Source organism: Pleurodeles waltl, chromosome 7 (genome assembly GCF_031143425.1).
Source record: "Pleurodeles waltl isolate 20211129_DDA chromosome 7, aPleWal1.hap1.20221129, whole genome shotgun sequence".
Taxonomy (NCBI): domain Eukaryota; kingdom Metazoa; phylum Chordata; class Amphibia; order Caudata; family Salamandridae; genus Pleurodeles; species Pleurodeles waltl.
This window is the reverse complement of record NC_090446.1, coordinates 539510271-539536855: the sequence shown is the minus strand read 5'-3', so window position 1 is coordinate 539536855 and position 26585 is coordinate 539510271. Positions and strand designations below refer to the sequence as shown.

The 26585-nt window shown below is 47.5% G+C and overlaps 1 protein-coding gene across 4 annotated transcripts in view; it reads left to right on the top strand.

Annotated features, from left to right (window-relative positions):
• The window catches only part of LOC138304315 (transmembrane protease serine 9-like), a 1357906-nt gene that overhangs the window by 1294290 nt on the left and 37031 nt on the right, over positions 1-26585 (top strand). For all 4 annotated transcript variants that reach the window (XM_069244270.1, XM_069244271.1, XM_069244272.1 and 1 more), the window contains one exon: positions 2350-2627. In XM_069244270.1, coding sequence (XP_069100371.1) covers positions 2350-2627 — 278 coding nt within the window. The remainder of the gene's footprint in view (positions 1-2349; positions 2628-26585) is intronic.

Here is a 26585-nt window from a genome sequence, read left to right as displayed (position 1 = left end):
TTGCTTTTATGGTTGAAAGTAACCGAATAAAGCTATGTGTTGGAAATAGGAAGTAACATAACATTCAACAGCTGTACAGGTATCTGCAACAAACTGTATATCTATGTATTGTATCGTTGTAGTTGTTGATCTTTTGTTATCCCTGTGATCTTCTAAGATTGCACGCATTCTTTGGTGATCTTCCAGTAACCACATGTCTTACAGATGACATGAAATTGTTTATTCTTCCATTTTGTAAATGTGGTCTTGGAAATCCAAAGTGACATTTAGAGTAATGTTTTGATTTGTTCTGATATTTCCTTAGGCAGTATTTATCACACTTCTGAGATTGACAGGTTAACACTAGATCAGTTTTTTATTCTGTTCTTTGTTTTGTATATCACAACTCTGGGTCATCAGAGTCATAACCAAACTGGGATCCATCTTTGATCCCTAGAAGTATATGAATATGAGGTGCTACTCTTGCTTGATACTCTTTTCTCCTAAAGAAATCAAGTACCTCTCCAATGTGATTTTTATGTATGTTAGTTACGTATTGAAGCATTGTGTAGGAAATTTGTGGTTGGAATATCTACAAACATTAGAAGGATCCAAGTAACATAATTCAGCAGGATTTATTTTGTCAATATCTTTAATGTTACTATCTTCCCTCAAATAGAAATTGATACAATTCGTCCCATGCATATTCTGCACAGTTCACAGTTCAAATGGTAGTGGTCATAAGTTTCTTAGTGTGCATTTTATTTCTCCCTGCCTTCTAAACCAATATATCTATTCATTCTGTCTAGCATGCCATAATGTTGATCAGGTTACTCCAGATTCTCATCTTTGCCAGTCATCATTGGAATCAAATCCTGGGCTGTTGTATTGTTGAAACCAGTTACACTGCACATAACCTGCAACAGCATATTAACTAACAGAACGTTCACTTTTATACAGGAGTGTGGAACTGTAAGGAATGTTTTGACTAAAATGTGGATCTTCAAAATATAATATGGTTGCTCAGTACTCTGATGCAGAAATGACATGATGATCTTCATTTTGTTAAAATTTCCCTGTGGGGAACAAATAGGGGTAACATCTTGCTTCTATACTTTTTTTCCTAGCCACTAATAGGCTCTACTTTAGCTTGTCTCATCTAGTAAAGTTCTAAAGCATCACCCATCATCCCTCTAGAGTGCAGGGGACATATACTATTGTGTTCATATAGTTGTTCTGCTTTGGGATTTTAAAAAACATTTTCCACTTCCATGTTGTTTCCCAAAGGGTAAGTAGTTGGAAGAGATGAAGATACAAATGCCCACATCCTTGTTGTAAATGTTGTTGTTTTGAAGGTAAGCTATAGCCTTCTGAACTTTGTCTAAGTTTATTAATTGTTGCTAATTGTTTTGTGCTTTGTAGGAACTCCATTAACTAAATCCACTTTCCTTTGTATGCCAAGAGTGTCAATGTTTTTTATGAAATCTAATGGAAGAAAAACCATTTTTTCTTTGAGAACACATACTAATTCATGTGGCTGGAATATTCTAGATTTTGGCTGCAATCTAAGAATAGTTTGGAAAGGATGTACAGTTTGAATTAAAATGCGTTCATAACAAATAAGTTGACTTATTTCTGATGGAATTGGATAGATTTCCTAATTATTGTTAATCCCACGTGAAGGTGTCTATTTATGGTATAGTTTTCCTAAACAGTAACTGCATATAACACTATTTTTTCTTCCATAAATACGATTATGAAACTTTTCCACTGAAATTTCCTTCACTCTCTATTTTCTCAACAAAAATCAATAATGTGCACTTGCTTGTTATAATGTGTTCTTCTGCAACAAATGCAAATCCTATTTGGTATTTCTGATATTTTTCCTGAAATATCCATTTGATAATTTACAAAGGTTCATTGAATGTCTTTGCAGTACATGCTGAGTGACTGAGGTGAGGTGTCGTCCAAAGGTGCTCAGCTTAGCTGAAGATGGAATGAGTTGAGGTCTTTGCCCTAGAGTTTTTAAGGAAGGTTTGAATTGTTCTAGAGAGTAGACAGAGCAGAGAAAAAGAGAGATAGTACCTGAAAGGAACGTACGTGCACTGCTGAGAAAAACAGAAGTAAAAAAACTGATGATTTAATGAAATGGTAGGTGCATGAGAAGTTCCAATAAAAGAAGCGCAGAGTGAAATCCTGGCCAGAGTTGATTTTTTTAGATGAAAGAGTGCAAGATTAAAAAAACAGTGATGCACTACAGAAAATGTGAGAAATGCACGGCGGTCATTGAGCTGAAAGATGTCTAATGTCTAAGTTGTAATTTGAGTAGTAATAACCTCACTCTCATGTGCCATTAACCTCTCTTCTCAGTTTCAGAGATTCTCCGTCCCAACTCAGTGTCTTCTTGGGCGCATATTATCTTTCATTGTGGAACTCGCACCAGGGGTACTCGGGTGTTCAGCAGATCTTCTTGAACAACGATTTCGATGGCGGCTACGGGTCACCTGGGGATCTGGCGCTACTGAAGTTGTTGACCCCTGTGAACTTCACTGACTACATCCTTCCGATCTGTCTGCCGGCTCCAGGGGCCCAGTTTCCCAGCGGACTGCGCTGTTGGGCCACTGGCTGGGGGGACATCAGCAACGGAGGTAAGATAGAAGGAAATGTGATGACTTGTGTTCACGTGGGAGATGGGAAGTGTGCGAAAACTGTAAATTGTAAATCTGACTCCAAACATAGTATTACTTTGCTTCTTTGCCGGTAAGATATTTATATTTTATCCAAGGTAAAATGCTCTACCTCACGTCAGAGAGACCGCTGTGTAGTTTTCATCTCTTATTGGGCACGCACGTGTCCTGCAACAAAAAGGAAGATTTTATGTGGAAACTCTCCCAACAGCGCATGCATCGGGGTTCATGTTAAATTCAAACTGCCTTCTTATTGCCTCCAAGACTGGAGTCTCCAGCTTAGAATCGAGTCTGCGTCAGTACGCAATCAAAAGGAGTGAGTTTAGAAATGAAAGTAGTAAAGAAGAAACCTAGGCCCATACTTATGGGCTGTTGGCGCAGGGCAGCACAGCAAGTCACGCTGCTGCGCTGCCGTGCGTCAAAGGGAAAGGGTAGGAATGTGCCGTAACTATTGCATATGGCGCATTCCTGTCCTTTCCCACTGCGCTGAGGCCGTTTTGGCATCCTTTGGCACCCTTGCACCATAATGCAAGCGTGTCTGTGTTGTAGGCTTTTATGCAGGAAGGGGCACCTTCCTGCACAAAAATAATCCTGCAAGGCTCTTTCCTCTTTCAATGCTGCAGCACACATAGAAAGAGGAAAAATGAGGGGAAATAAAAATATTTCTTCTAGTTGCACCTCCCTTGGGGAAACATAGGGTGTAGGCGCATCCCCGGGTTTAAATGGCCTTGTAAATCTGAGGATGCGTCAAAATCCATGGGTGTTGCATAGGAACACCCACCGCAATGCCCATGGAATGCCTCCCTAACGCAGAGTAAGGCAACGCAGTGATTTTCATATGCCGCCCTCTGACACACTCCCGACTCATGTGCTGAGCTGGGGCAATGACGCGTTGCTGCTTTTGAGGTTCAGACAGTACGGAAGTCATGTTGTGTGGCTTCTCAAGCACTTGCCGGTGTCTGACAAAGACATGCCTGAGCCAGGGTAGGCTCTAATCTCTTGCGAGACTTGACATGGTTACCGGGTAACAATATAAAACAAGCATTTGCAATGCAATCGGTATTGCATTTGCTCCAGTTAGCGCTATCAGCATTGTCAATTCCTAAATGGACTTTTCTAGCCACATAAATTGAAAATGAAAAGTAAAACAGTTGACATAAGCAAGCTGATTCAAAGCGCCATGGTCTCCATGAGCATGAGTGTGAAAGAGAGCCACAAAAGGAAAAAGAACTTCACTCACAGTCAAACTTATCAGCAATCGTGCAATTATCCATGTAACTGGGTCGATGGCCAAGGCGGTGACAAAACCGCCCAAAGGAGGGACAAACGGAAAGTATTTACCAATGATTACAAAGGATTTTTGAAAGGCAACAAGTGAACGTGATGGCCGTGAGGTGGGTGTGGTTCAAAGCCCACAATACTTACAACAGGTCAAAGTGCTTGTGTGCTCGACCTAAAAAGGGTGTATATATAGCCCTAGTGCATAATCACACCTCCTCTCTTGCATCCCCCGGAGGATAAGTGCCTTGTGTGCTCCAACTGGGTTGGCTTGAACTATTACTAAACAATGAAAAATATGTATTGGGAGAGTGCAAAATATTGCTTGTAACAACAAAATGAAATGACTGGAAAATTGATTTAAACAAGGTGTATATGATCACTGTAGCTGTGGAACGCACAGCATCTCGTACTTTGCACAGTGCTGTTTTTTCACCTGAGTGTATTTACAGGTGATATGGGTCCGTTCTATATACCTCTCCCTCTTCACTCTACGCCCCCTATAACCTAGAAAATGCATTTTTTTGCTTAAACTGTCAGAGCTGGGTGGTGATGAATGCGGTCGATTAAGGTTAGGGCCATTGTGACACCATTTTTTGTTTAATTTAAGCAAGCAATCATGAGACACAAAGACCAAAAGGAAAGGGAGTGCCCGAAAGACAAAGTAAAATTTTTCCTGCCGTTCTGAAATCATTGGATGATATGGAATGCATAAAAACAAAAAGATGAAATAACTAGAGAGCCCTTGTCAGCCTTCCAATTGACCACTTAGGTACCATTAAACACCCATAAATACACATAACAGCAAAGCTTCCACAAACCAACAGCTATATTTGAACTGCTCAATTTGATTGTCGTCCAAAGAAAGGTTCTATGAGAGGGAGCGGAGTGTCTGGCAAAGACGTGATTTACTAGTCAAGAGAATAAAGGAGAAACAGACTATAAGATAGTGAGTGCAGTTAGAGTGGCCATGAAGTGATGAGACAGATGGGGAATGTACCATGGAGGAGGTAAAAGTGGACAAACTGTCTGAATGTGGAAGCTGTGTATGGTGCGGGTGAACTTTCTCTGTCCTGCCAGGGAGCACTGCTCCTGCACGGTAGGAAGAGATCTGAAAAAGGAGGAATACAGAAGGGCTGCCTGTGGAGCCATGTCAGGCTTGCACCCACATCAAAAGTTCCAGACCAAGAGCCTAGGACAAGGACACGCAGTCAAAACAAAGGGCGGGGGAGATGAAACACACACAAGTGTGGGTGGAGGGAGATAAGCCGGGGTGGGTTGAGGATAAGATGAAACAGGGACCGGGTCAGAGGAGAAAAGTAAGGCAGAGGGAAGGAAATTGGGAGGGAAAATAAAAATCATGAAGAGTGATATGGGAGACGTTGAAAACACAAGCACTCGTGCAGTGCTTTATAACAAAGAAAACAAGAAGTTTGTTCGCAATCAAAGTTATCGGCAATAGTGCAATGATCCATGTAACAGGGTCGCTGGCCAAAGCGGTAACAAAACCACCCTAAGGAGGAACGAACATAAGGCACTTACCAACGAAAACAAAGGATTTTTGAAAGGCAAGCCGGTGAACGAGTGATAGTGATGGACGTGCGGTTGGTGTGGTTAAAAGCCCGATACATACCAACATCTCAGAAAAGCAGTGCTTGCGCGCTGCTATGCTCAACCTAAACAGGAAGAAGAATGCTACCTTTAGCGTGTTGTAGTTTTTTCCAGAGGACAACGTGGTAAAGCGTTTGACTGATGAATTATTACATATTTCTAGAGGGAATCTGCAGTCCCTCACTAAGGAGGCAGTTGATACAGCCATGAAGGCAAAAGAGCTACCTGCAAAACGACTAAGATTGGAGGAGGATTCAGAGGTGCCAGATGACTCTAAAGGCAAATATATTCAGTTTGATCAACTCAAGGAGGTCCTGGCACATATTAGAGATGCAATGGGTTCAACTCTCCAGTTTTTGATGAGGATGACTTTCAACATAATACAATAAATAGGGACATTTTATCTTTTTAGGATGTTATACAGAATATGCTTCAGAAGAAGCGGAAGCACATTGGTAAGATTGCTATTCCACACTTCCTAACAAATGCTATTTGTTGGAGGGTTTTGAGAATCAGTTCCCTCAGACTCTGAAAGTTAATACAATTTTTTTGGCATCTATGTCCTCTTCATCCTCTTTAGTCTCTGAGGAAGCTGTACTGTGTGACCCAGTGGCTAAGAGGAGGAAGACTGCTTTAAAACGGGCATATGCTGCTTCGAGTTATGCCATCAGGTCAAACTCCTATGCTATATAGACTCTTCTTAACGATTTTCATGATCTTTTTTAATTGTCTTCAGGCAAAAGAGGACCCTACTACTCTTTTAGCCAATATAGATATGTTATCTCAATTTCTGTCTGATTCGGTGTTCAGCAGTTTTTGGGCTTCTACATCTGCAGCAGGTGCTTCCATTTTAGGAGGTAGGACTCTGTGCTTGAAATCAAGGAAGTTGGAAGCAAGTCAGAGATCCATGATTTATAAACTGCCTTTTTTAGGTCCAAAATTGTTTGATCCTGATTTAAATTATATGGTGGAAAAAGCGGAGAAAAATTCTGAGACCTTTAAAACAGGTTCCAAATAAAAAACAATTTGGGTACGGAAGAGTGTTTTTTAAACCGCCAAAAGGTGTCCCTTTCAAGTACCAGCCCAGGGTGGGGGGGGCTCCTTTTATATCAAATCCCGACCAACATCCTCACGACCCTCTGACATCCAGCAACCAAAATGACTATATGGTAGTAAGAGGCCAGCTCAAGTTGTTTCTGCTACAGTGGAAGAAAGAAGTAGCAGACTCATGGGTCCTTTCGATAGTGGAACTTGGCTATTGTATACAATTCAAAGGGCAACCACCCAACCCACTCTTCAAAGTTTCTCCTTCTCCAAAGGATCCTTTAAGGCTCTACAGTCTAATGTCAGCACTCTTGCAGAAGCGAACAATAATTACTGTGCCAATGGATCAGAGAGGTTTGGGGTTTTACTAAACCTGTTTTTAAAGTGCTAAAATTAGACGGTTCCAATCGGTCAATTCTTAATCTCAAGGACTTAAACACTTGTTTTCTTTGAACATTTCAATATGATATCCCTCCAGTCCATAATTCCCCTACTTGTGAAAGTAGATTATTTGGCAACATTTGACCCGCAAGATGTCTCCTTTCATGTGCTTGTACATGTTGAGAGCCAGACCTTCTTGAGGTTTGCAGTTGACAACCACATTTTCAGTTCCAGGTCCTGCCATTCAGTCAAAGCAACTTCTACCTGAATCTTCACAAAGGTATGGGCTCTGATTATTGCTTTCTTGCAATTGAAAGGAGTTGTTCTGTATCCTTATTTAGATGATTGGTTATTGACTTCCCCCTCTGTTTTTAAGGCACACCAAGATGTGGATTTCACTCTTTAGTCCCTGAGAGATTTTGGAATTTTGGTGGACCTTCCAAAATTGCATCTAACTGTTTCTCAGGAGAATACATTCATCAGAGCTTGATTGGATATGCAAGTAGGAGCAGGATTTCATCCTGTTGACAGAATGCACTCTCTCCAGTTGGGTGTGAAAGACTTGTTGACACTTTCACTGAGCTCAGCAACATGTTGGTTTAGAGTACAAGGTCTGGTGGCATCCTCAACAGCTGTAGTTCCATGGGCAAGGTTCATTTGAAACTAGTTGTGAACCACATTCTCAAGCATTGGGATCCCAACTCCCAGAACTACAACTAATTATACCTCTTACGGATTAGTTTTCTCAGGATCTCTCATGGTAGCTGGTTCTGGACCATTGGTTGAAGGGAGTCCCTTTCCAGCTGCCTCCCGCCTGTGCTCTTGAAAACGGATGCCAGTATGTGGGGTTAGGAAGCAGTGTTAAATCAACAAGAGAAGAGAAATCCTTTGTCACATTGGGAAAATTACCAAACCTCAAATTGAAGGTGTGAGGATCTGGGGTGTAATATACGGTATGGCTGGATAGCCCTACCATGCAGTAAACTCACAAATACTGTTTTGGGCCCAGTCAAGTATGTTTACTCAACCTTAAGCTCGAACACGGCTAGCTGTGGCTGAGAGCAGTAAGGCTTAGCAAAGGAACAATGCGTAAAGCATTTAACAACACCAAACCACAGAATAAGAAAGTCACACAACATGAAAGAAATAAGACAACAGGTTAGAAAAATAGATACGATTTTTATATATCTTTAGATACTTTGATCATCAAAATCCACCGGACGGTTCTAGAGATATAGACTTTTAGGTGTTAAATCTTTTCATTATTATCAGTAAGGTTTTAGCAGTATACAACAGCACCCCCTACAACCACAGGCCGGTGGAGGTAAATATAACAGTAGAATAGAGAACATGCAAACAGACAAACAGAGCTGCATCTCTAATTTTGATGACTGCATTATCAGATCAGAATTATCACCCTTAGTGAACTCATTAGTAGTGGTTTTTGCTATAGTCAGGCGTGTGTCTGGTGCAGTCAGGCGTAGTACTCGCAGATAACGTGGGCATGTCGGCTTTCTGAATTTGTTGGTGAGGTAGGCAACACAGGGGCCCCATGTTTTAATCAAAAGTGGGCATGGTGGCTGTAGCCTTTGCTGTGACTCTCTCCATCCCCACTATGTCCCACAGTTTGTGTAACAAATCCATGTTAGTGGGGATCACCTCGGTATCCCAGCGAGCAATAGGTAGCTGTATAGCTGCCCGAGCAGTAATGTGAGGGCCCTGCCGGCCAGAGTTCTAAGAGGGTAAGTCTATGGATTGGAAAACCCCAACAGCACATAAATAAGGAATCGTGGAAGGGTAGTGTCATAAATCTCATCAACAGCCTTTAATATGGTATCCCAGAAGGAGGCTTTTCGGGGGCTATGCCACATTAGATGCGTCAGCATGCCTAGGTACCCACAGTTCTGACAGCATCGGTCCGTGCTGCCCCTCCGCCACTCAGCTACCCAAGCCGGTGTGAATTACCAATAATATGCAGTTTTCAAATATAATTCTTTAGTGTTCATGTTGCGCGCTGTCACACGAGCTCGGTGTTACACATCCTGCCATTCTCTGTCTGTGAATGAGCGTTCATATTCTGCTTCCCATCTGTGCTTCGTGGGGGACTGCAGCAAAATTGATGGAGTGGTCAAGAACCTATATATATTAGATATGAGTTTCTTATCAAAGGGGAGGAGCAGTCTGCTCCCGTGTGGCCTGATCACTGGAGAGGATACCCAGTGTCGTATTGCTAGGTACTGCCAGTAAGCGTTTTGTGGCAAGCCGTACACCACCTGCAACTGAGCGAAATTCATAATGCCTAGGGCATCATAGAGGTCTCTAACCCATTTACAATTAGATTCCTGCCAGTCTTGTAATGAGGTTCCCTTGAGAGCTAGGGGGAAGTCAGGATTGCCGATAATCGGTGTTTGTGGAGATATGGAGGAAGGGAAGGCTTTACGCGTCTGCACCCTGTCCCAGGTATCCATTGTGGCCCATAGAACAGGAGAGATATAGACCCCCAGTGGTCAATGCCCCCCGGGGGAGCCATGGGATTTTCCAAATGTGCTGCCCAGCCACTGATTGATGAATGAAGCACCAATGCTTCTCTGTGCGGTCCCTCGACCATTCCAATAAATAACGTAATTGGGCAGCCTGGTAATAACTAGCCAAATGAAGGCCCCCCAGTCCTCCCTCTGCCTCCGGGGGATATGCCTGCATCTGCACCATTTTTGCCTTTTCCCGGCCCAAATATATTCCCAGATTCATTTCTGCATAGTGTCTAGCACCCCGCTTGGAGGAGTCAGCGGCAGGCTTTACATGAGAAATAGTACTTTGGGTAAGAGCGTCATCTTTATGGCTGCTATGCCACCTAACCATGAGAGTCCATAGCCTCTCCACTTGGCTAGTGTGTCCCTTGCTTCACTCAGCAGGGCGGTGTAGTTACGTTGTGCTGTGTCGGACGGGGTATTGCAGATCCTAAGTAGTTAATTGCTTGCTTAGTCCATGTAAAAGGCAGATTGGGCCTCAGTGCCACTTGGTCTGTTTCCGATACTGTTAAGTTGAGGATGGAGCATTTAGACAAGTTGGCCTTAAAGCTGGCCACATCCCCAATGGCGCTCAGTTCCCCTAGGAACGCTAAAAGGGACGTTTCCAGTTGTGACAAATAGAGCCGGACATCGTCCGCATATAGTGCAATTTTGTGCGTTCGTCCCCCCATTGGAATGCCATGAATTGTCTGATTAAGCTGTATGCGTTCCGCAAAGGGCTCCATATAGAAGGCAAACAGCAAGGGTGATAGTGGACAGCCCTGCCTGGTCCCTCTGGTTATACGGAAGATGGCAGATAGGCCCCCATTTACGCTCACTGTAGCCTAGGGGGAAGTGTAATTACACCTCATCCATTTGCAGAATCTCAGGCCTAGACCATAGAGGGGTAAGACCGCAAACAGAACGCCCCAGTGAACTCGGTCAAAGGCCTTCCCTGCGTCATGTGATAGCAATTGAGATAGTATGGGGGCTTGCTGCACCTTATCCAAAAGGTGTCACAGCCATTTAGTATTACTGGCACAAGTCCCAGTCTGGTCAAGGTCTATCAGCCCCTGCATGTAGGGATTAAGTCTGCTCACCACGACATTGGTAAAGAGTTTCGCGTCCACGTGCAATAATGTGATAGGCCTATAGGAAGAACAGAGAGCTGGATCCTGCCCAGTCTTTGGAATGACTACGATCATTACTACTTGCATCGAGGGGGCAAGTGTTCCAGTGCCCGCAAAATGATTGAAGAGTCGTGCCAGTATGGGTGCTAGGAGGTCCCCAAAACTTTTATAGAATTCTGACCCAAGCCCATCCTGTCCTGGAGCCTACCTCACAGGGAGGTGACGTGTGGCATGTAAAACTTCAGTAGGGGTAATGTCTTTGTCTAGTGTGTCAGCTGTCGCTTTGGAGAGCCGGGTCACGGGGATCTCATCCAAATTACCTATGATTGCCTCTGTATCCCTTCCATCTTGTGTGTAAAGGGAGGTATACAATTTTTCAAATTCATGCAGAATTAACCCATCTGCTGTGACGGCCTCACCCATTTTGGTTTTTAGTTACTCAACGTTGCACTGCCTGAGCATGTAGTCTATGGGCCAGTAGTCGTCCTGCTTTTTTCTCCCCCACATAGTACATCTGCTTGGTGCATAACATGGCATGCTCTGCTGCGTCCATATCTAAGGCCCTTAATTCTTTACGCGCCACTCCTAGCTGATGTCTTGCCTCCCCGGCGCCTGCCCCTCTGTGCCTTTCTTCCAATTTTTTTACCCTTACCTCTAACTGATGGCGCTCCTCCTTTCGAATAGCGTTAGCACGTGCTGCGAGGGCTATAAAGTGGCCCCTCACCACAGTCTTCAGGGCTTCCCTTACCCCAACCACTGAAGTCTCTGGTGTGTCATTAAGGGCTAGGTAAGACTTAGGCGGTCATTCTGACCCTGGCGGTCAAAGACCGCCAGGGCGGAGGACCGCGGGAGCACCGCCGACAGGCCGGCGGTGCTTCAATGGGGATTCCGACCGCGGCGGTAAAGCCGCGGTCGGACCGGCAGCACTGGCGGTCTCCCTCCAGTGTCCCGCCGCCCCATTGAATCCTCCAAGGCGGCGCAGCTTGCTGCGCCGCCGAGGGGATTCCGACCCCCCCTACCGCCATCCAGATCCCGGCGGTCCGACCGCCGGGAACCGGATGGCAGTAGGGGGGGTCGCGGGGCCCCTGGGGGCCCCTGCAGTGCCCATGCCACTGGCATGGGCACTGCAGGGGCCCTCGTAAGAGGGCCCCTACAAGTATTTCACTGTCTGCTGCGCAGACAGTGAAATACGCGATGGGTGCAACTGCACCCGTCGCACAGCTTTCACTCCGCCGGCTCGATTCCGAGCCGGCTTCATCGTGGAAGCCTCTTTCCCGCTGGGCTGGCGGGCGGCCTGAAGGCGGCCGCCCGCCAGCCCAGCGGGAATGTCAGAATTACCGCCGCGGTCTTTCGACCGCGGAACGGTAACCTGACGGCGGGACTTTGGCGGGCGGCCTCCGCCGCCCGCCAAGGTCAGAATGAGGGCCTTAATCATGTCTCTTATTTCCGTGCACACCTCTGCATGATTAAGGAGCTTAATGTTGAGTCTCCACAACTTAATGCCCCGTCACAGGCAGGTTCTGTGAATGGCAGTGTAATTGGGGCGTGATCGGAGAAGGCTGCCACTCCAAACTTTTTCTGTGTGATTGCATGTAGAAGGCGGGGGTGGCCAGAAAGAGGTCAAGTCTCGCATATGTCTGGTGTGCAGCAGAGAAAAATGTGTACACCCGTCGCGTTGGGTTGTTAGTGTGACATATGTCTGTTAGGCGCCCTTCCTGCAACCAGTGTCGAAAGCCCACCGAATATGCTCCCGTCTGCCCATAACATTGTGCTGACCTGTCCATGAGGGTATCAGAAACCACATTAAATTCGCCCCCTATAAGGATGTCAGTGTTCTTTGTCATAAGTACTTGGCCGATGGCCTCCACGGGAAGCCCCTCCTGTCGCTCATTAGGCCCGTACATACATGCCACAGTTATGTTGTACCCATGGATGTCTATGTGTAAGGAAATAAGCCTACCACTTCTCTCTGCCTGGGTGCCTAACGCTTTCCTGGGGAAGTGTATGGCCAATAATATCGCCACCCCTCCCAGCCTCCCCGGTACCGAGGAGTGGACCGGACGGTCGAATCAGCTGGATTTCAGCCTCTACCAGTCTGGTTGCAGCAAATGCGTCTCTTGTAGTAAACATATGTCACATTTATATTCCCTGAGATATGAGAGAAGGGCTTGCCTCTTCACTGGAGCATTGAGGCCTCGGACATTGAGGCTAACTACTTCAAAGGACATGCATGTGTGTGGGGATATTTAACATGGGGGTGCCTTGGGTGTCTGCACTGCACTTAATGGAAGTGGTGATAAGCGGTGTTCTTTCCAGAATCCAACAATAAGATGCGGTTTTGTTAAGTAACATAACAGGAAACAATACAAACCAAAAAACAAACATTAACTTAGCTCCCGGCCTGGGAGCTACACCATACCCATTGGGGGGTACTCCATCATGCACCAGGTCATTCTCCGTCTCCTTTTTCTCCACCTTGTGGAGACTCCCCCGTCATCTCGTCTGCCCACCTGCATTATTCCTGAGTGTCAATATGTGTCCGTCCAGGAAGCCCGATCTTCCTTTGTGTGGGGCCCAAGCGGAAGGGAAGAGACTGTGAAGAGACGAGGCGGGACGGCTTCTTATCCGCATCACTCCCTCACCCCCTCCATGTATGTCTACCCCATTTGGCATCACGGTTCTGCTTCACTGTCCGAGGTATATTCCTGACGCCATAGGCTGTGCGGTAGGTTTGCTCTCCCCCTCTTGCTTTCCTTGTCAGTTGGTTTATGGACTTTACTTTTACGTTGTCGGGTCTTGCATCCTGGCCTCTCCACTTCCTCTTGTGGTGCTCGATCTGGATTGTCTGGGGTGGGCCGGCTCAGGGCCTCAGTCATGTCTGGGAGAGATTCTGCCTCCTCCAGTGTCCTGATAATGCACATTTCATTTTGCCAGATGAATTGCAGTCTGAAGAGGTGCCCCCATTAGTAACTAATTCCCTTCTCCTGGAGCAGGCTTGTGATGGGTCGCAGCGTTCTTCAGCGTTGCAGCGTTAATGGTGAGAGATCTTGATGTATATTTTGAGGCCCTCAAAGTTTATTGTACTCAAACCATGGACCGCCACAAAGATTTGTTCTCTTTGTTTCTAGTAATGAAGACACGTAAGTATATCCTGTGCTTAGCCAGGGGCCTGAGATAGTCAGCCCACTCCATGCGTGCAGTCCAGTACTATCTCTTGGTCCTTGAGTTCCGGGACAACGTGCCGAAACAAGCATGTCACAAAGACTTCCAGTGGCCCCGGTGTCGCCTGCATGGGGACCTCCCTTATACGTATGTTGGAGCGCCACAAACTGTTCTTGAGATCTTCCAGCCGGTATTGCAGTTCATGATTGCTCTCTTGAAGTGTGAGGAGTTCCTGTCTGTGGTGGTCCAGTTCTTCTGCTTGTGCGCCATGGGAGCGTTCCACTGTGCCCACTCTCTGTTCCAGTTCAGCTACTTCCCTTTTGAGTTCTTTGGTTGTGGTGGCAATCTCCTGTCCAAGATTAGCAATATTTCAATGGAGTCCCCGAACAACTGCTCCAGAAATTACTTTGTTATCGGGGTAGTGTCTTCCTCCACCTGCTGGCCATCACTGGGTCTTTTATCGTCTGACGCCCCTCCCAGCGTACGCGCCTGCCTGTTAGCCGGAGTCTTTGCAAAGAGCTCCTTCAAGTTGCCCTCCTTCTACTTTGCTGTTGTTTCGCCATAATTCCTTATGTACGGGTGAAGCCACTTACAGTCAGTCTGCGCAGCGTCCACCCTTTATTCTACTCCAGGCGTGCCCCTTCACTTACGATTACGCTTAGGGTGCTCACTCTCTCCGCCCCGTGGGTTTCCTTCGGGGTATGGGTTTCAGTCACCAGGGGGGAGGGTGGACCGTCAATCCGATCCACCCAGCGCCAGGAGTGTCTCCTGAGTGCCTCAGGAGTTGTGGATGCCATTTACTGTGTGGCTCTGCTGGTGTTTATGAGCTCTTTAAGAGGGCCCTTTCACTTTCTTATCTTCCCCCTCTCCAGTGGGCTCTCCGCCGGCCCTATAGCTATTGTCCGGTTCTCATCAGGGTGTGGACCCTCTCACAGGCTTTCAGTTCGGTTCCCCTCAGGCAGGCCATACCACTGAGCTGCTGTTTGAATGATGCGCTGTAAAGCAGTAGGTGTCTCACGTTATGTCCTCTATCTTCACTCCTTCTCTTTGTGGTGCCGCAGCACTCAGCACCTCCAATACTGGGGGTTGGGGGGCACAACACGTCCCGATGCACACGCTTCCAGGCCTCAACGCAAGTCCGGCGGTCCTCCGGGACCAGCGTGTTCATCAGACTCGCAGGGAGGCACTAGTCTCCAGGTTTCACGCGGTGGCAGTCCTTCCTCCAGCCGCCCCCCCCACTGGGTCCCCTCCACAGTTCTACTGGGTCCCAGACTTGGCCCATAAGGTGCGTGTTCCGCTTCTTCTCCTACTGTGAGCGGCCAGGCCTCCAGGCAAGTCCAGGCCAGCCTCCCTGCGGGTCCATCACCAGCCATCCTTTCTCCCTTCAACAGCACCAGGAGGGGAGGCACTGCAAGGCTCCAGCCGTCCACAGGAAACAGGGGGGCCCAAGCAGGGCTCACTCACCCCGCCGAAGCCGGCTCGTCCACTCCGTGCCTCACGCAACCGCCATCTTGATTGGGGCAGTGGCCAGCAACTCGCCACTCTGTCACTCCGTGGGCTCCCTGGGCCCCGAGGGACCCTCCTCTGCTCCCGGACCCTGGACGACGCTCTGGTGGAGCGGTAGGTGCTCTAGGTGGCACCAGCCACTCACGGCCTCATTGTGACGGTGGAGCTCCACCACAGTGCTCCTACCTCGCCACCATCTTATCTCCACCCAGATTTGGATTTTTAAAGAAATAAATAACTTTAGCATCAACCACAAACAAATATTGGTCAATAAAAACTTTGGAAACTTTTGCAAAGTTTGGAAAAGTTAGGTTTGGAACTCCGGCCTGGATTGGGCGGGTCAAGTCCGGCAGGACAGAGGTTGGGGGGGGGCAAGAGAGGATACTTTGGACAGTTACCTGGCCATGAGAGCGTTTTTAGAGCAAGATCCAAACTTTACAGTATGACCGCCATAGATGATAATGGAGTGGCCCTGATGCTGAGGGATACAGACTCGAAGATTCTCACGGATGCTCCGGATGCTGTGCTGCCCACAGGGTTGAAGTCCGGTCAAGTCCTCAGTCCACAAGTGAGTTGGGGAGATTCTGGTCACAGATATCGGAGCCCCATGAAGTCCTCTTTGCAAGATTCCAAGGGCTGTGGATGCAGGCCGTGTGCTTTTGCAACACAGCGGTCACTGTGCAAATCTTTGGTGGAGGCTGGTCACAACCAACACTCATGAGTGCAGCGACACCAGTGCACCTTTTGCCTATCTCTGAATTGCCTTTGGGGGTGCCCCGCGTCCAGTATCAGCAAGACTTCTGCAGTGACTACCAGAGATGCGACTTTGGCTTCTGCAGCTTTAATGGCCCCAGTGCTGTTCGGGGGTGCCAGCCAACTGACCCTTGGAGTCTTTGCTTTGGTCTGGGGACCAGCATTTCCCCGAGCTAGGCATGCAGAACAGGTTCCTAACTCTACTAGCCCAAAGTGCAGCAGGTGCAGTCGCTCTGGCATCGCATCCTCTCGTGTGGTTCCAATGGGTGCAGGGTGGTCTTCTTCTTGTCCTCTTTCCAGATACAGAGGGTACTGAGGATCAATGTGCCAGGGGTGCCATGTTTATCCCAGGAAAGTGCCCTGAGGGGCCTCACAGTCACTAGCAAATGGGCTACTGGGTCCCCTTCTACCTAGTGATGACATTCCTGTGATGTGTGGCATTCTGGCTATCCCAGAATGCCACATTCTTGCCCCTCCAAGATGACACGTCCCTTCTTTGACGTGAGGAGCAAGGTAGCCCACCCTAGAGGAGTAACTACCTGGGGACAACACGCCCAAGGTAGAACCGGTTTTGGGGCACGTCTCCTGGCTCTGTCCCTGTCTCCATACTGTATGCAAAGACAAAAGGTATCCTTCTCAGCGGTGTTGGGCCAAGCGGCCCGTCAAAGGTGGCTTCCCCTTTGAAGTACATCTCCAGACTAGTCCCCTGAGTGGCCATCATGGCATACGCGGTGACACCTCGCTACTGCAGCACTGCCTTTGACCTTGAGCTTGTGAGTCATTTATATGTCTCCCCAGGTGGTTAGAAAGCTTTCTGTACGTGTGTTCCTCTGTGAGGTCACTGTTCAAAAATAGCAGAGAGTGGTCACTTTTCTAAAAGTAGCCAACTATTAATAGTGACAGAGCATCACATTGCATTTCATTTCATGATGAATTTGATATCATACATGACCCAGTTTGGTAGTCCCAGTCAAAAGTTAGCTGGGTGGGGATGCCGCCAGGTAACCCCGTGTTAGCCAATGGGCTACCAACTTTGTCCAGAGCAAAACAACAAGTTGAAAGTGTTGCTGTCCAGACATATCAAAATATATATGTCTCACTTAACAAAATATAGCTCCATGCCACAGGGCTCTCTGGGCCTTCCTTAAGGGAGGCTTACATATAAGATTAAGGGGCAGGGTGGCTTTGCCATCAGTTTAAATAGCAAAGTTAAACTGACAGTCAGAATACTGTCCTTGCAATCTGCAGTGACAGGCTGGGATCCATTTTGTGTCTTGTCAGACGAAGAGTGGCACAGACAGTGCTGCAGCCCTGAGTGGACACTGTACCTTACATGCCCTGGGTACCATATACTAGGGACGTACAAGTAAGTCAGGCCTTGCCAATTGGTGTATACAATTTGACATATACTTTCCATGAACCCTGGCACTGAGATCTGGTTAGCAGGCCTCAGTGCACTCTCAGAGTTGAAAAAACACCAGCATTAGTCTAAAAAAAGTGGGGGTGAGCATGCAAAAAGAGCCCTTTTCTTACAGGAGGGAACCAATGGCTATCAGGAGGGCCTTAGTTGTCTTTAGGACTTCTTAACAGAAATTAATGTAGTGTTTTTTTTAAGAGAAATTAATTTAGTGGTTCAGACAGACAATCAAGCGGCAAGAGCATACTTGAACAGCAAAGGGGGGTACAAGGATCAAATCCCTAAATCTTTCATTTCATCCCTGATTTGTTCTTGGGCAGAGGTACCTGTTATGGATCTGAAAGCAGTATACATCTGGAGCGAGATGAATTTCTGAACAGATACCCTCAGCAGGATTTTGCCATCCTCAGTGACATACCACTTGTCCCTTCCTCTGTTCCATCTTGTCTTTCAGGAGTATGGTAGGCTATGGTTGGATCTCTTTGCACCCCCCCCCCAGAGAATACACAGTGCCCTCTATTTTGCAAAGTGATTTAATCCCATCTAGAATGGGCAGTAGATGCTCTATCAGTCCCGTGGATTCAGGGGTTGCTGTATGCTTTTCCGTTGATTCCTCCCCATCAAAGGACCTCCAGAAAATCAGGATGGAGAAGACTCAGGTGATTCTGAGTGCATACGAGGTGACACCTTGCTACTGCAGCACTGCCTTTGTCCTGGAGTACTTGCACCTCACTGGCCCAGACATCATTGTTTTCCTCTCCAAGGGTCGTTTTTTTTATCTGCCTCACAACCAATCTGGTTTTCAATGTCCACAGCTGTCTCACCAAATGGTAACAAGATTGTCTGATGGTTTGGCAATTGAATGAGTAGAGTTAGAGAAACTAAGCTGTTCTTCCCAGGCAGCTCTGTGTAGGAGGCTGGCCTGGCTTGTAGTGGGTACCAAGGGGTACACTCTGTACCAGGTCCAGTTATCCCTTATTAGTGTAGAAGGGTGTTTCTAGCAGCTTAGGCTGATAGAAGGTAGCTATAGCAGAGCAGCTTAGGCTGAACTAGGAGACATGCAAAGCTCCTACTATACCACTGGTGTCATATGCACAATATCATAAGAAAACACAATACACAGATATACTAAAAATAAAGGTACTTTATTTTTATGACAATATGCCAAAAGTATCTCAGTGAGTACCCTCAGTATGAGGATGCCAAATATACACAAGATATATGTACACAATACCAAAAATATGTAGTAATAGCAAAAGGAAGTAATGCAAGCAATGTAAAGTTACAGTAGATTGCAATAGGAGCACATAGGCTTAGGGCCAACACAAACCATATACTCCAAAAGTGGAATGCGACCCACGAATGGACCCCAAACCTATGTGAGCTTGTAGAGGGTCGCTGGGACTGTAAGAAAACAGTGAGGGTTAGAAAAATAGCCCACCCCAAGACCCTGAAAAGTAGGTGTAAAGTGCACCTATAACCCCCAGAGAGCACAGAAGTCGTGATAGGGGGTTTCTGCAAGGAAGACCAACACCAGCAAAGCAACAACAGTGGATTTCCGGACCTGAGTACCTGTGAAACAAGGGGACCAAGTCCAAGAGTCGCAACAATGTCGGGAGTGGGCAGATGCCCAGGAAATGCCACCTGAGGGTGCAAAGAAGCTGCCACCGGATGGAAGAAGCTTTGGTTTCTGCAAGAACGAAGAGGACTAGGAACTTCCCCTTTGGAGGATGGATGTCCCACGTCATGAAGAAGCTTGCAGAGGTGTTCCCACGCAGAAAGACTGCAAACAAGCCTTGCTAGCTGCAAGGGTCACGGTTAGGGTTTTTGGATGCTGCTGTGGCCCAGGAGGGACCAGGATGTCGCCACTTCAATGAGGAGACAGAAGGTGCGCCCAGCAAGTCAGGGAGCCCTCACAGGAGCAGGCAGCACCCGCAGAAGTACCAGAACAGGCATGTGGAAGAGGAGTGAACCGGAGTCCACCCGAAGTCAGAAAAGGGAGTCCCACGACGCCGGAGGACAACTCAGAAGGTTGTACACTGCAGGTTAGAGAGTCGGGGACCCAGGCTTCGCTGTGCACAAAGAAAATCCTGGAAGAGTGCACGGGAGCCGGAGCAGCTGCAAATCACGCGGTACCCAGCAAGAGAGTCCCACGCCGCTGGAGGACAACTCAGGACGTTGTGCAATGCAGGTTGGAGTGCTGGGGACCCAGGCTTGGCTGTGCACAAAGGAAATCCTGGAAGAGTGCACAGGAGCCGGAGTAGCTGCAAAACACGCTGTTCCCAGCAATGCAGTCTAGCATGGGGAGGCAAGGACTTACCTCCACCAAACTTGGACTGAAGAGTCACTGGACTGTGGGAGTGACTTGGACAGAGTTGCTGAGTTCCAGGGACCACGCTCGTCATGCTGAGAGGGGACCCAGAGGACCGGTGATGCAGTCTTTTGTTGCCTGCGGTTGCAGGGGGAAGATTCCGTCGACCCACGGGAGATTTCTTCAGAGCTCCTGGTGCAAGAAGGAGGCAGGCTACCCCCAGAGCATGCACCACCAGGAAACAGGCGAGAAAGCCAGCAGGATGAAGCAATACAAGGTTGTAGTAGTCGTCTTTGCTACTTTGTTGCGGTTTTGCAGGCGTCCTGAGCAGTCAGCGGTCGATCCTTTGGCAGAAGGTGAAGAGAGAGATGCAGAGGAACTCTGATGAGCACTTGCATTCGTTATCTGAAGAATTCCCCAAAGCAGAGACCCTAAATAGCCAGAAAAGGAGGTTTGGCTACCTAGGAAGGAAGATAGGCTAGTAACACAGGTAAGAGCCTATCAGAAGGAGTCTCTGAGTCACCTGCTGGCCCTGACCACTCAGAGCAGTCCAGTGTGCCAGCACACCTCTGAATCCAAGATGGCAGAGGTCTGGGGCACGCTGGAGGAGCTCTGGGCACCTCCCCTGGGAGGTGCAGGTCAGGGGAGTGGTCACTCCCCTTTCCTTTGTCCAGTTTCGTGCCAGACCAGGGCTGGGGGATCCCTGAACCGGTGTAGACTGGCTTATGCAGAGATGGGCACCATCTGTGCTCATCAAAGCATTTCCAGAGGCAGGGGGAGGCTACTCCTCCCCAGCCCTGACACCTTTTTCCATAGGGGAAGTTGCTTGTACTTATCCATATTAAGGGGACAAGCAACCAAGGTGGCCAAATCAATGGCACCTTCAGAGACTAACACAGCCTCTGTGGTCTCCCTAACAAGACCAACCCCAACTAAATTACCAAAAGTGAGCCCAGCTACTCCCTTGGATTGGCTATTAGTAGGTTTGCTCCCACCACCACTGCTATTACTAGGGGCACTAGAGGTTGCAGTAGGGGTTGTGGTAGTGGGAGGCTTGGTGCTTTTCTTTGGACAACTGGCATCAGTTGTCCAATGGCCTTTTACTTTACATAAATAGCACCATGTTTTTTTTTTACTTGATTAGAAGAGGATTTGGACCCACCACCCCCACCAGAGTGTTTTTGTGGGCCTGATGAAGACTCATTTTTAGATTTGTCCCCACCCTTGTCTGAAGACTTACCATCCTTCGTCTTGCCATCCTTGTCACCCCCTGTATGAACTTTTCTGTTCACTCTTGTTCTGACCCATTTGTCTGCCTTCTTTCCCAATTCTTGGGGAGAGGTCAGATCTGAGTCCACTAGATATTGGTGTAACAAATCAGACACACAGTTATTCAGAATATGCTCTCTCAGGATTAGATTGTACAGGCTTTCATAGTCAGAAACTTTACTGCCATGTAACCACCCATCCAAGGCCTTCACTGAATTGTCAACAAAGTCTACCTAGTCTTGTGAGGACTCTTTTCTGGTTTCTCTGAACTTAATCCTGTATTGTTCAGTGGTTAAGCCAAATCCATCCAAGAGTGCATTCTTCAAAACTGTAAAATTATTGGCATCACTTTCCTTCCTTCACAGTAAGGAGCCTATCCCCACCCTTTCCACTGAAAGATAGCCATAGGATAGCAGCCCACTGCCTTTGAGGGACCCCCTGTACCATACAGGCCCTCTCACGTGCAGCAAACCACTTCTTAATGTCATCCCCCTCTTTGTAAGGGGGAACTATCTTGTGCAGATTCCTGGAATCATGCTCTTTAACAGGATTGCTATCAGAAATACTGCTGCTGCCACCATGGGGTCCAAACTCCAACCTCTGTCTCTCTTTTTCTAAGTCTAGGGATTCCCTGTCTAGAGCCAGCTGTTGCTGTTTAAGCTTCAGCCTGGTCTCTTCCACTCTCAACTTATTGAGTTCCCTTTCTAACATTTTGTCATCAGGGTGGGTGGGTTGGGAATGTTTTGACACAGAAGAAAGATTTGAATGAGCAGAGGGAGACCTGTCCCTAAAAGTTGGCACTCTAGCAACCTGGCCTCCAGGAACAAAAACATCCCTACTGTGATGGGAGCTTCTATTACTACCAGCATTGCTAGGTGGTCTGCTAAGGGGTAGATTAGGAAGGGAACCCTGTAACACTCCCTCAAGTGGCTCTCCTGAGTCAGAGTGTGAGCTATCTATCAACTTTTCAGATGAGGTGCCACCCAGGGCCTTATCATTCTCAATAAGCATATTAGACAGAAAATCTCTAGAAGGGTTCTTTCCTACCACTAAACCTCTATCAATGCAGAGACTCCTTAGGCTCCTAAAGTTAAGGTGGTAATAAGTTGTATTGACCAAATTAAGAGGAGTTCCTACACCAGACATGATAGAAGAAGGTTTAGAGACAGATAAAAGAGAGAAAAAGTTTTAGGACTTTTTAAAGAACAGAAACCTTTTCAACTTTTTGAAAGTTTAGGAGTACTTTTCAGCACTTAGCAGATAGTGTAAGAGAAGAAAAGCAAAACTTTTTGGTTAGGTGTACATACACTGAACTTGTTTTGTATATTATTCTCTTATGAAAAGTACAAAATGACAAGGTGGTAAGTAGTTACAAGTACTTATCCCACTGCTGCACAACCAATGTAGGAGGCTGGCCTGGCTTGTAGTGGGTACCAAGGGGTACTTACACTCTGTACCAGGTCCAGTTATCCCTTATTAGTGTAGAAGGGTGTTTCTAGCAGCTTAGGCTGATAGAAGGTAGCTATAGCAGAGCAGCTTAGGCTGAACTAGGAGACATGCAAAGCTCCTACTATACCACTGGTGTCATATGCACAATATCATAAGAAAACACAATACACAGATATACTAAAAATAAAGGTACTTTATTTTTATGACAATATTCCAAAAGTATCTCAGTGAGTACCCTCAGTATGAGGATGCCAAATATACACAAGATATATGTACACAATACCAAAAATATGAAGTAATAGCAAAAGGAAGTAATGCAAGCAATGTAAAGTTACAGTAGATTGCAATAGGAGCACATAGGCTGAGGGACAACACAAACCATATACTCCAAAAGTGGAATGCGAACCACGAATGGACCCCAAACCTATGTGAGCTTGTAGAGGGTCGCTGGGACTGTAAGAAAACAGTGAGGGTTAGAAAAATAGCCCACCCCAAGACCCTGAAAAGTAGGTGTAAAGTGCACCTATAACCCCCAGAGAGCACAGAAGTCGTGATAGGGGGTTTCTGCAAGGAAGACCAACACCAGCAAAGCAACAACAGTGGATTCCCGGACCTGAGTACCTGTGAAACAAGGGGACCAAGTCCAAGAGTCGCGACAATGTCTGGAGTGGGCAGATGCCCAGGAAATGCCACCTGAGGGTGCAAAGAAGCTGCCACCGGATGGAAGAAGCTTTGGTTTCTGCAAGAACGAAGAGGACTAGGAACTTCCCCTTTGGAGGATGGATGTCCCACGCCGTGAAACAGCTTGCAGAGGTGTTCCCACGCAGAAAGTCCCCAAACAAGCCTTGCTAGCTGCAAGGGTCAGGGTTAGGCTTTTTGGATGCTGCTCTGGCCCAGGAGGGACCAGGATGTCGCCACTAGGATGAGGAGACAGAGGGGGCACCCAGCAAGTCAGGGAGCCCTCACAGGAGCAGGCAGCACCCGCAGAAGTACCGGAACAGGCACTTGGAAGAGGAGTGAACCGGAGTCCACCCGAAGTCAGAAAAGGGAGTCCCACGACGCCGGAGGACAACTCAGAAGGTTGTGCACTGCAGGTTAGAGTGTCGGGGACCCAGGCTTGGCTGTGCATGAAGGAAATCCTGGAAGAGTGCACAGGAGCCGGAGCAGCTGCAAATCACGCGGTACCCAGCAATGCAGTCTAGCGTGGGGAGGCAAGGACTTACCTCCACCAAACTTGGACTGAAGAGTCACTGGACTGTGGGAGTCACTTGGACAGAGTTGCTGAGTTCCAGGGACCACGCTCGTTGTGCTGAGAGGGGACCCAGAGGACCGGTGATGCAGTCTTTTTTTGCCTGCGGTTGCAGGGGGAAGATTCCGTCGACCCACAGGAGATTTCTTCAGAGCTCCTGGTGCAAGAAGGAGGCAGGCTACCCTCAGAGCATGCCCCACCAGGAAACAGACGAGAAAGCCAGCAGGATGAATCAATACAAAGTTGTAGTAGTCGTCTTTGCTACTTTATTGCAGTTTTGCAGGCGTCCTGAGCAGTCAGCGGTCGATCCTTTGGCAGAAGGTGAAGAGAGAGATGCAGAGGAACTGCCCTTCCCTCTTGGCATGGCTTTACCTTTGCTACGTCGTTGGCATGGCAGCAGACCCCCATGGGACTGTTGTTGGTGTTGTGTTATGGTGTGCCCCAGCTTCTCTCTGTATAGGCCATGCCCCCATGCCATACCCCTTTACCCATGCCACTCCATGTATATCATGGCATGCATTTTGTGGTCGGTATCCCCCACCCCTGCTTACAGTTAACATTTGTGCATTTTAATTCCCCATGCGACTTACCCTGCATGTGTGTTGTCTCCTGGTAGTCTGCGCTGTCCTGTCCTTGAATCCCTGTGACGATCTCCTCAGGGATGACGGCTGCGACCATCTCCTCCATGTGGTCCAGGGCCTCCTGGGGTGCTGGACTCCCACCTCCAGTCTGCAGCGCTGCCTTCCGGTTCCTGGCCATCTTTTCCTTGAATCCTGCGCTTGCAGTCATGCCAGCGTTTCTTGCACTCGATGACTGTTCTGCGTACTTCTGCCACACTGTTAATCTTGTCAACAATTTGTTGCCATATTGCCTCTCTCCTACTGATTGGCAACTCTGAGGTGACAAACAGTTGGTGCTGGTGTTCCGTCACCTCTTTAACCAGAATTTCTTGTTCCTCTGCACTGAAGTGACACTTTATTTTCTTAAGATTCATCTCACCCCTTTGGCTGTGCTTACCCATGGATGGGATTCTCCCTCATGACCTACGCGGACAACACACACATTACATTACAACTTTCAAGCATGTCTGTCAGCATTTGCTCTCCGAATGACAGAATCCTCTCAAGCTAAACAGAGACAAACCCAAGCTCAGGAGGGCTTAGAGGGGGAAAATGTTGTACTCAAGTGTGGTGATGTGGCAGCGACAAAGATACTCCCCCAACTGCCACAGCCGCCACCAGCAATAAAATTTAAACAGTGTGCAACGTGCCTCACAACATTGCAACATAGGTACACGGTAAATTTGACATCACCACACATCACCCCCTTACAGATCGCAAATAAAGAAAGCATAAAAGAACAGAACAAAAAAATAATTAGTATACTCACGGAGATAGTATAACATAGTTCCTACCCAAAAGAGCGAGCATAACAATATGCTTCTTAGCATAAAATAAAATCATTCAGTTTCTCGAGCACCTATATAGGCCTTCTGATATTAGGGACAACTGGACAGTCTTTTCCTTCAGGTAGTGAAGCAGATTGAGAACAACGTGTGTCACACTGTAGAAGAGCATCCAAATCCCGAAGAGTGCCTGCCATAATGTCAGACATACCTCTAAGGACATTGCAGTCTGGTTTGCCAAATTGTTTGGTATCAAAACCATAACAATGCAGCAGGGAAAAAAGCAACATTTGGGATATTTCTTGTGATGGGCAACGGAATGTGCCTTTCTTACTGATACTGGGGCCCAGCCAGCGAATTAGCACTGCACAGCAACTACGAGTTGGGAAACGGGATGTCTGAATACAGAAAGAGTGCAGATTCCAGTTTAAAATGTGTGCTGTCTCTTGTACCATGCTGTCACGTCGCTTCCTGGCCGAAACACCTTCTGCTTGAGGAATCTGCTAACGTGGTCCACTGCACACCCCTCTTATCATAATGTGAGGTGGGAAAAGCGTGAAGGGGGCTATTGAAATAACTTCCTGCCGCAACATATCTTGCACACTGCTCGGTGCCGTGTCCCCTAAATTTGGGGCCTCCATAACGACAGGATAGAGGTCAGTTTGTAAAATCCTAACTCCGCCGCATCCAGTCTTCTCTCCTCTTTCTCCCTGGGCTGCACCATCCCTCCTCCTGGTTGGCAGCCCTCAGGACCTTGAGTGCCATCCCATACTACCCCCATTTACACACAAACCTCAGTGTCCATAGAACTTCAGTCTCTGCGATAAGGCACCTGGGCAGATTCACCTAGCGGCCACAGCCAGTAATGTTCTTTGGAATGACCATCTCTCCCCAGACCAACTGACAGACACGGTTGCCAGATCCTTCGTTGTTCACTGTCTCCTCAATCCGCTTGTCTCCCTTGATGGGTGGTGTAGTCACTTTGAAGTGTGACATGATCCATGTAATCAACTTCCTTGTCCAGGTCCTGTGACCATCTTCCCATTCCAGGCAGTCCCCTGGAGAAGCTCAGTGTTGCATGGGGTGTCAGCTTTTGTCCTCTGTCTTTGCTTGGCAACCAGCTACTCTCCAGTTTCTGGGATGTCATCTCGTGCTTGCTTTTTGACATCATCGTATCCCTTCATTTTCGTTTTTCACCGTCACTGATCCTGATTTTGTCGGCGCCAAGAAAGTAAGCTGGCGTCCACTGCTGAAGTTAGGTTCTGACAGATTGCCCAAACATGAGTGTGCCAGGACTTTCCCCTGTTGTTGAAAGAGGGTTGGTGCAGTAGGCCCACAGGACCTGGCACAGGGCTTTATCAAGTGCCAAGCTCTCCGAGGTGGCTCTCTGTACCGTTCTTTTTTAGGTGCCCATGAATCGTTCCACCCACCCAATGGTTTGGGGCCA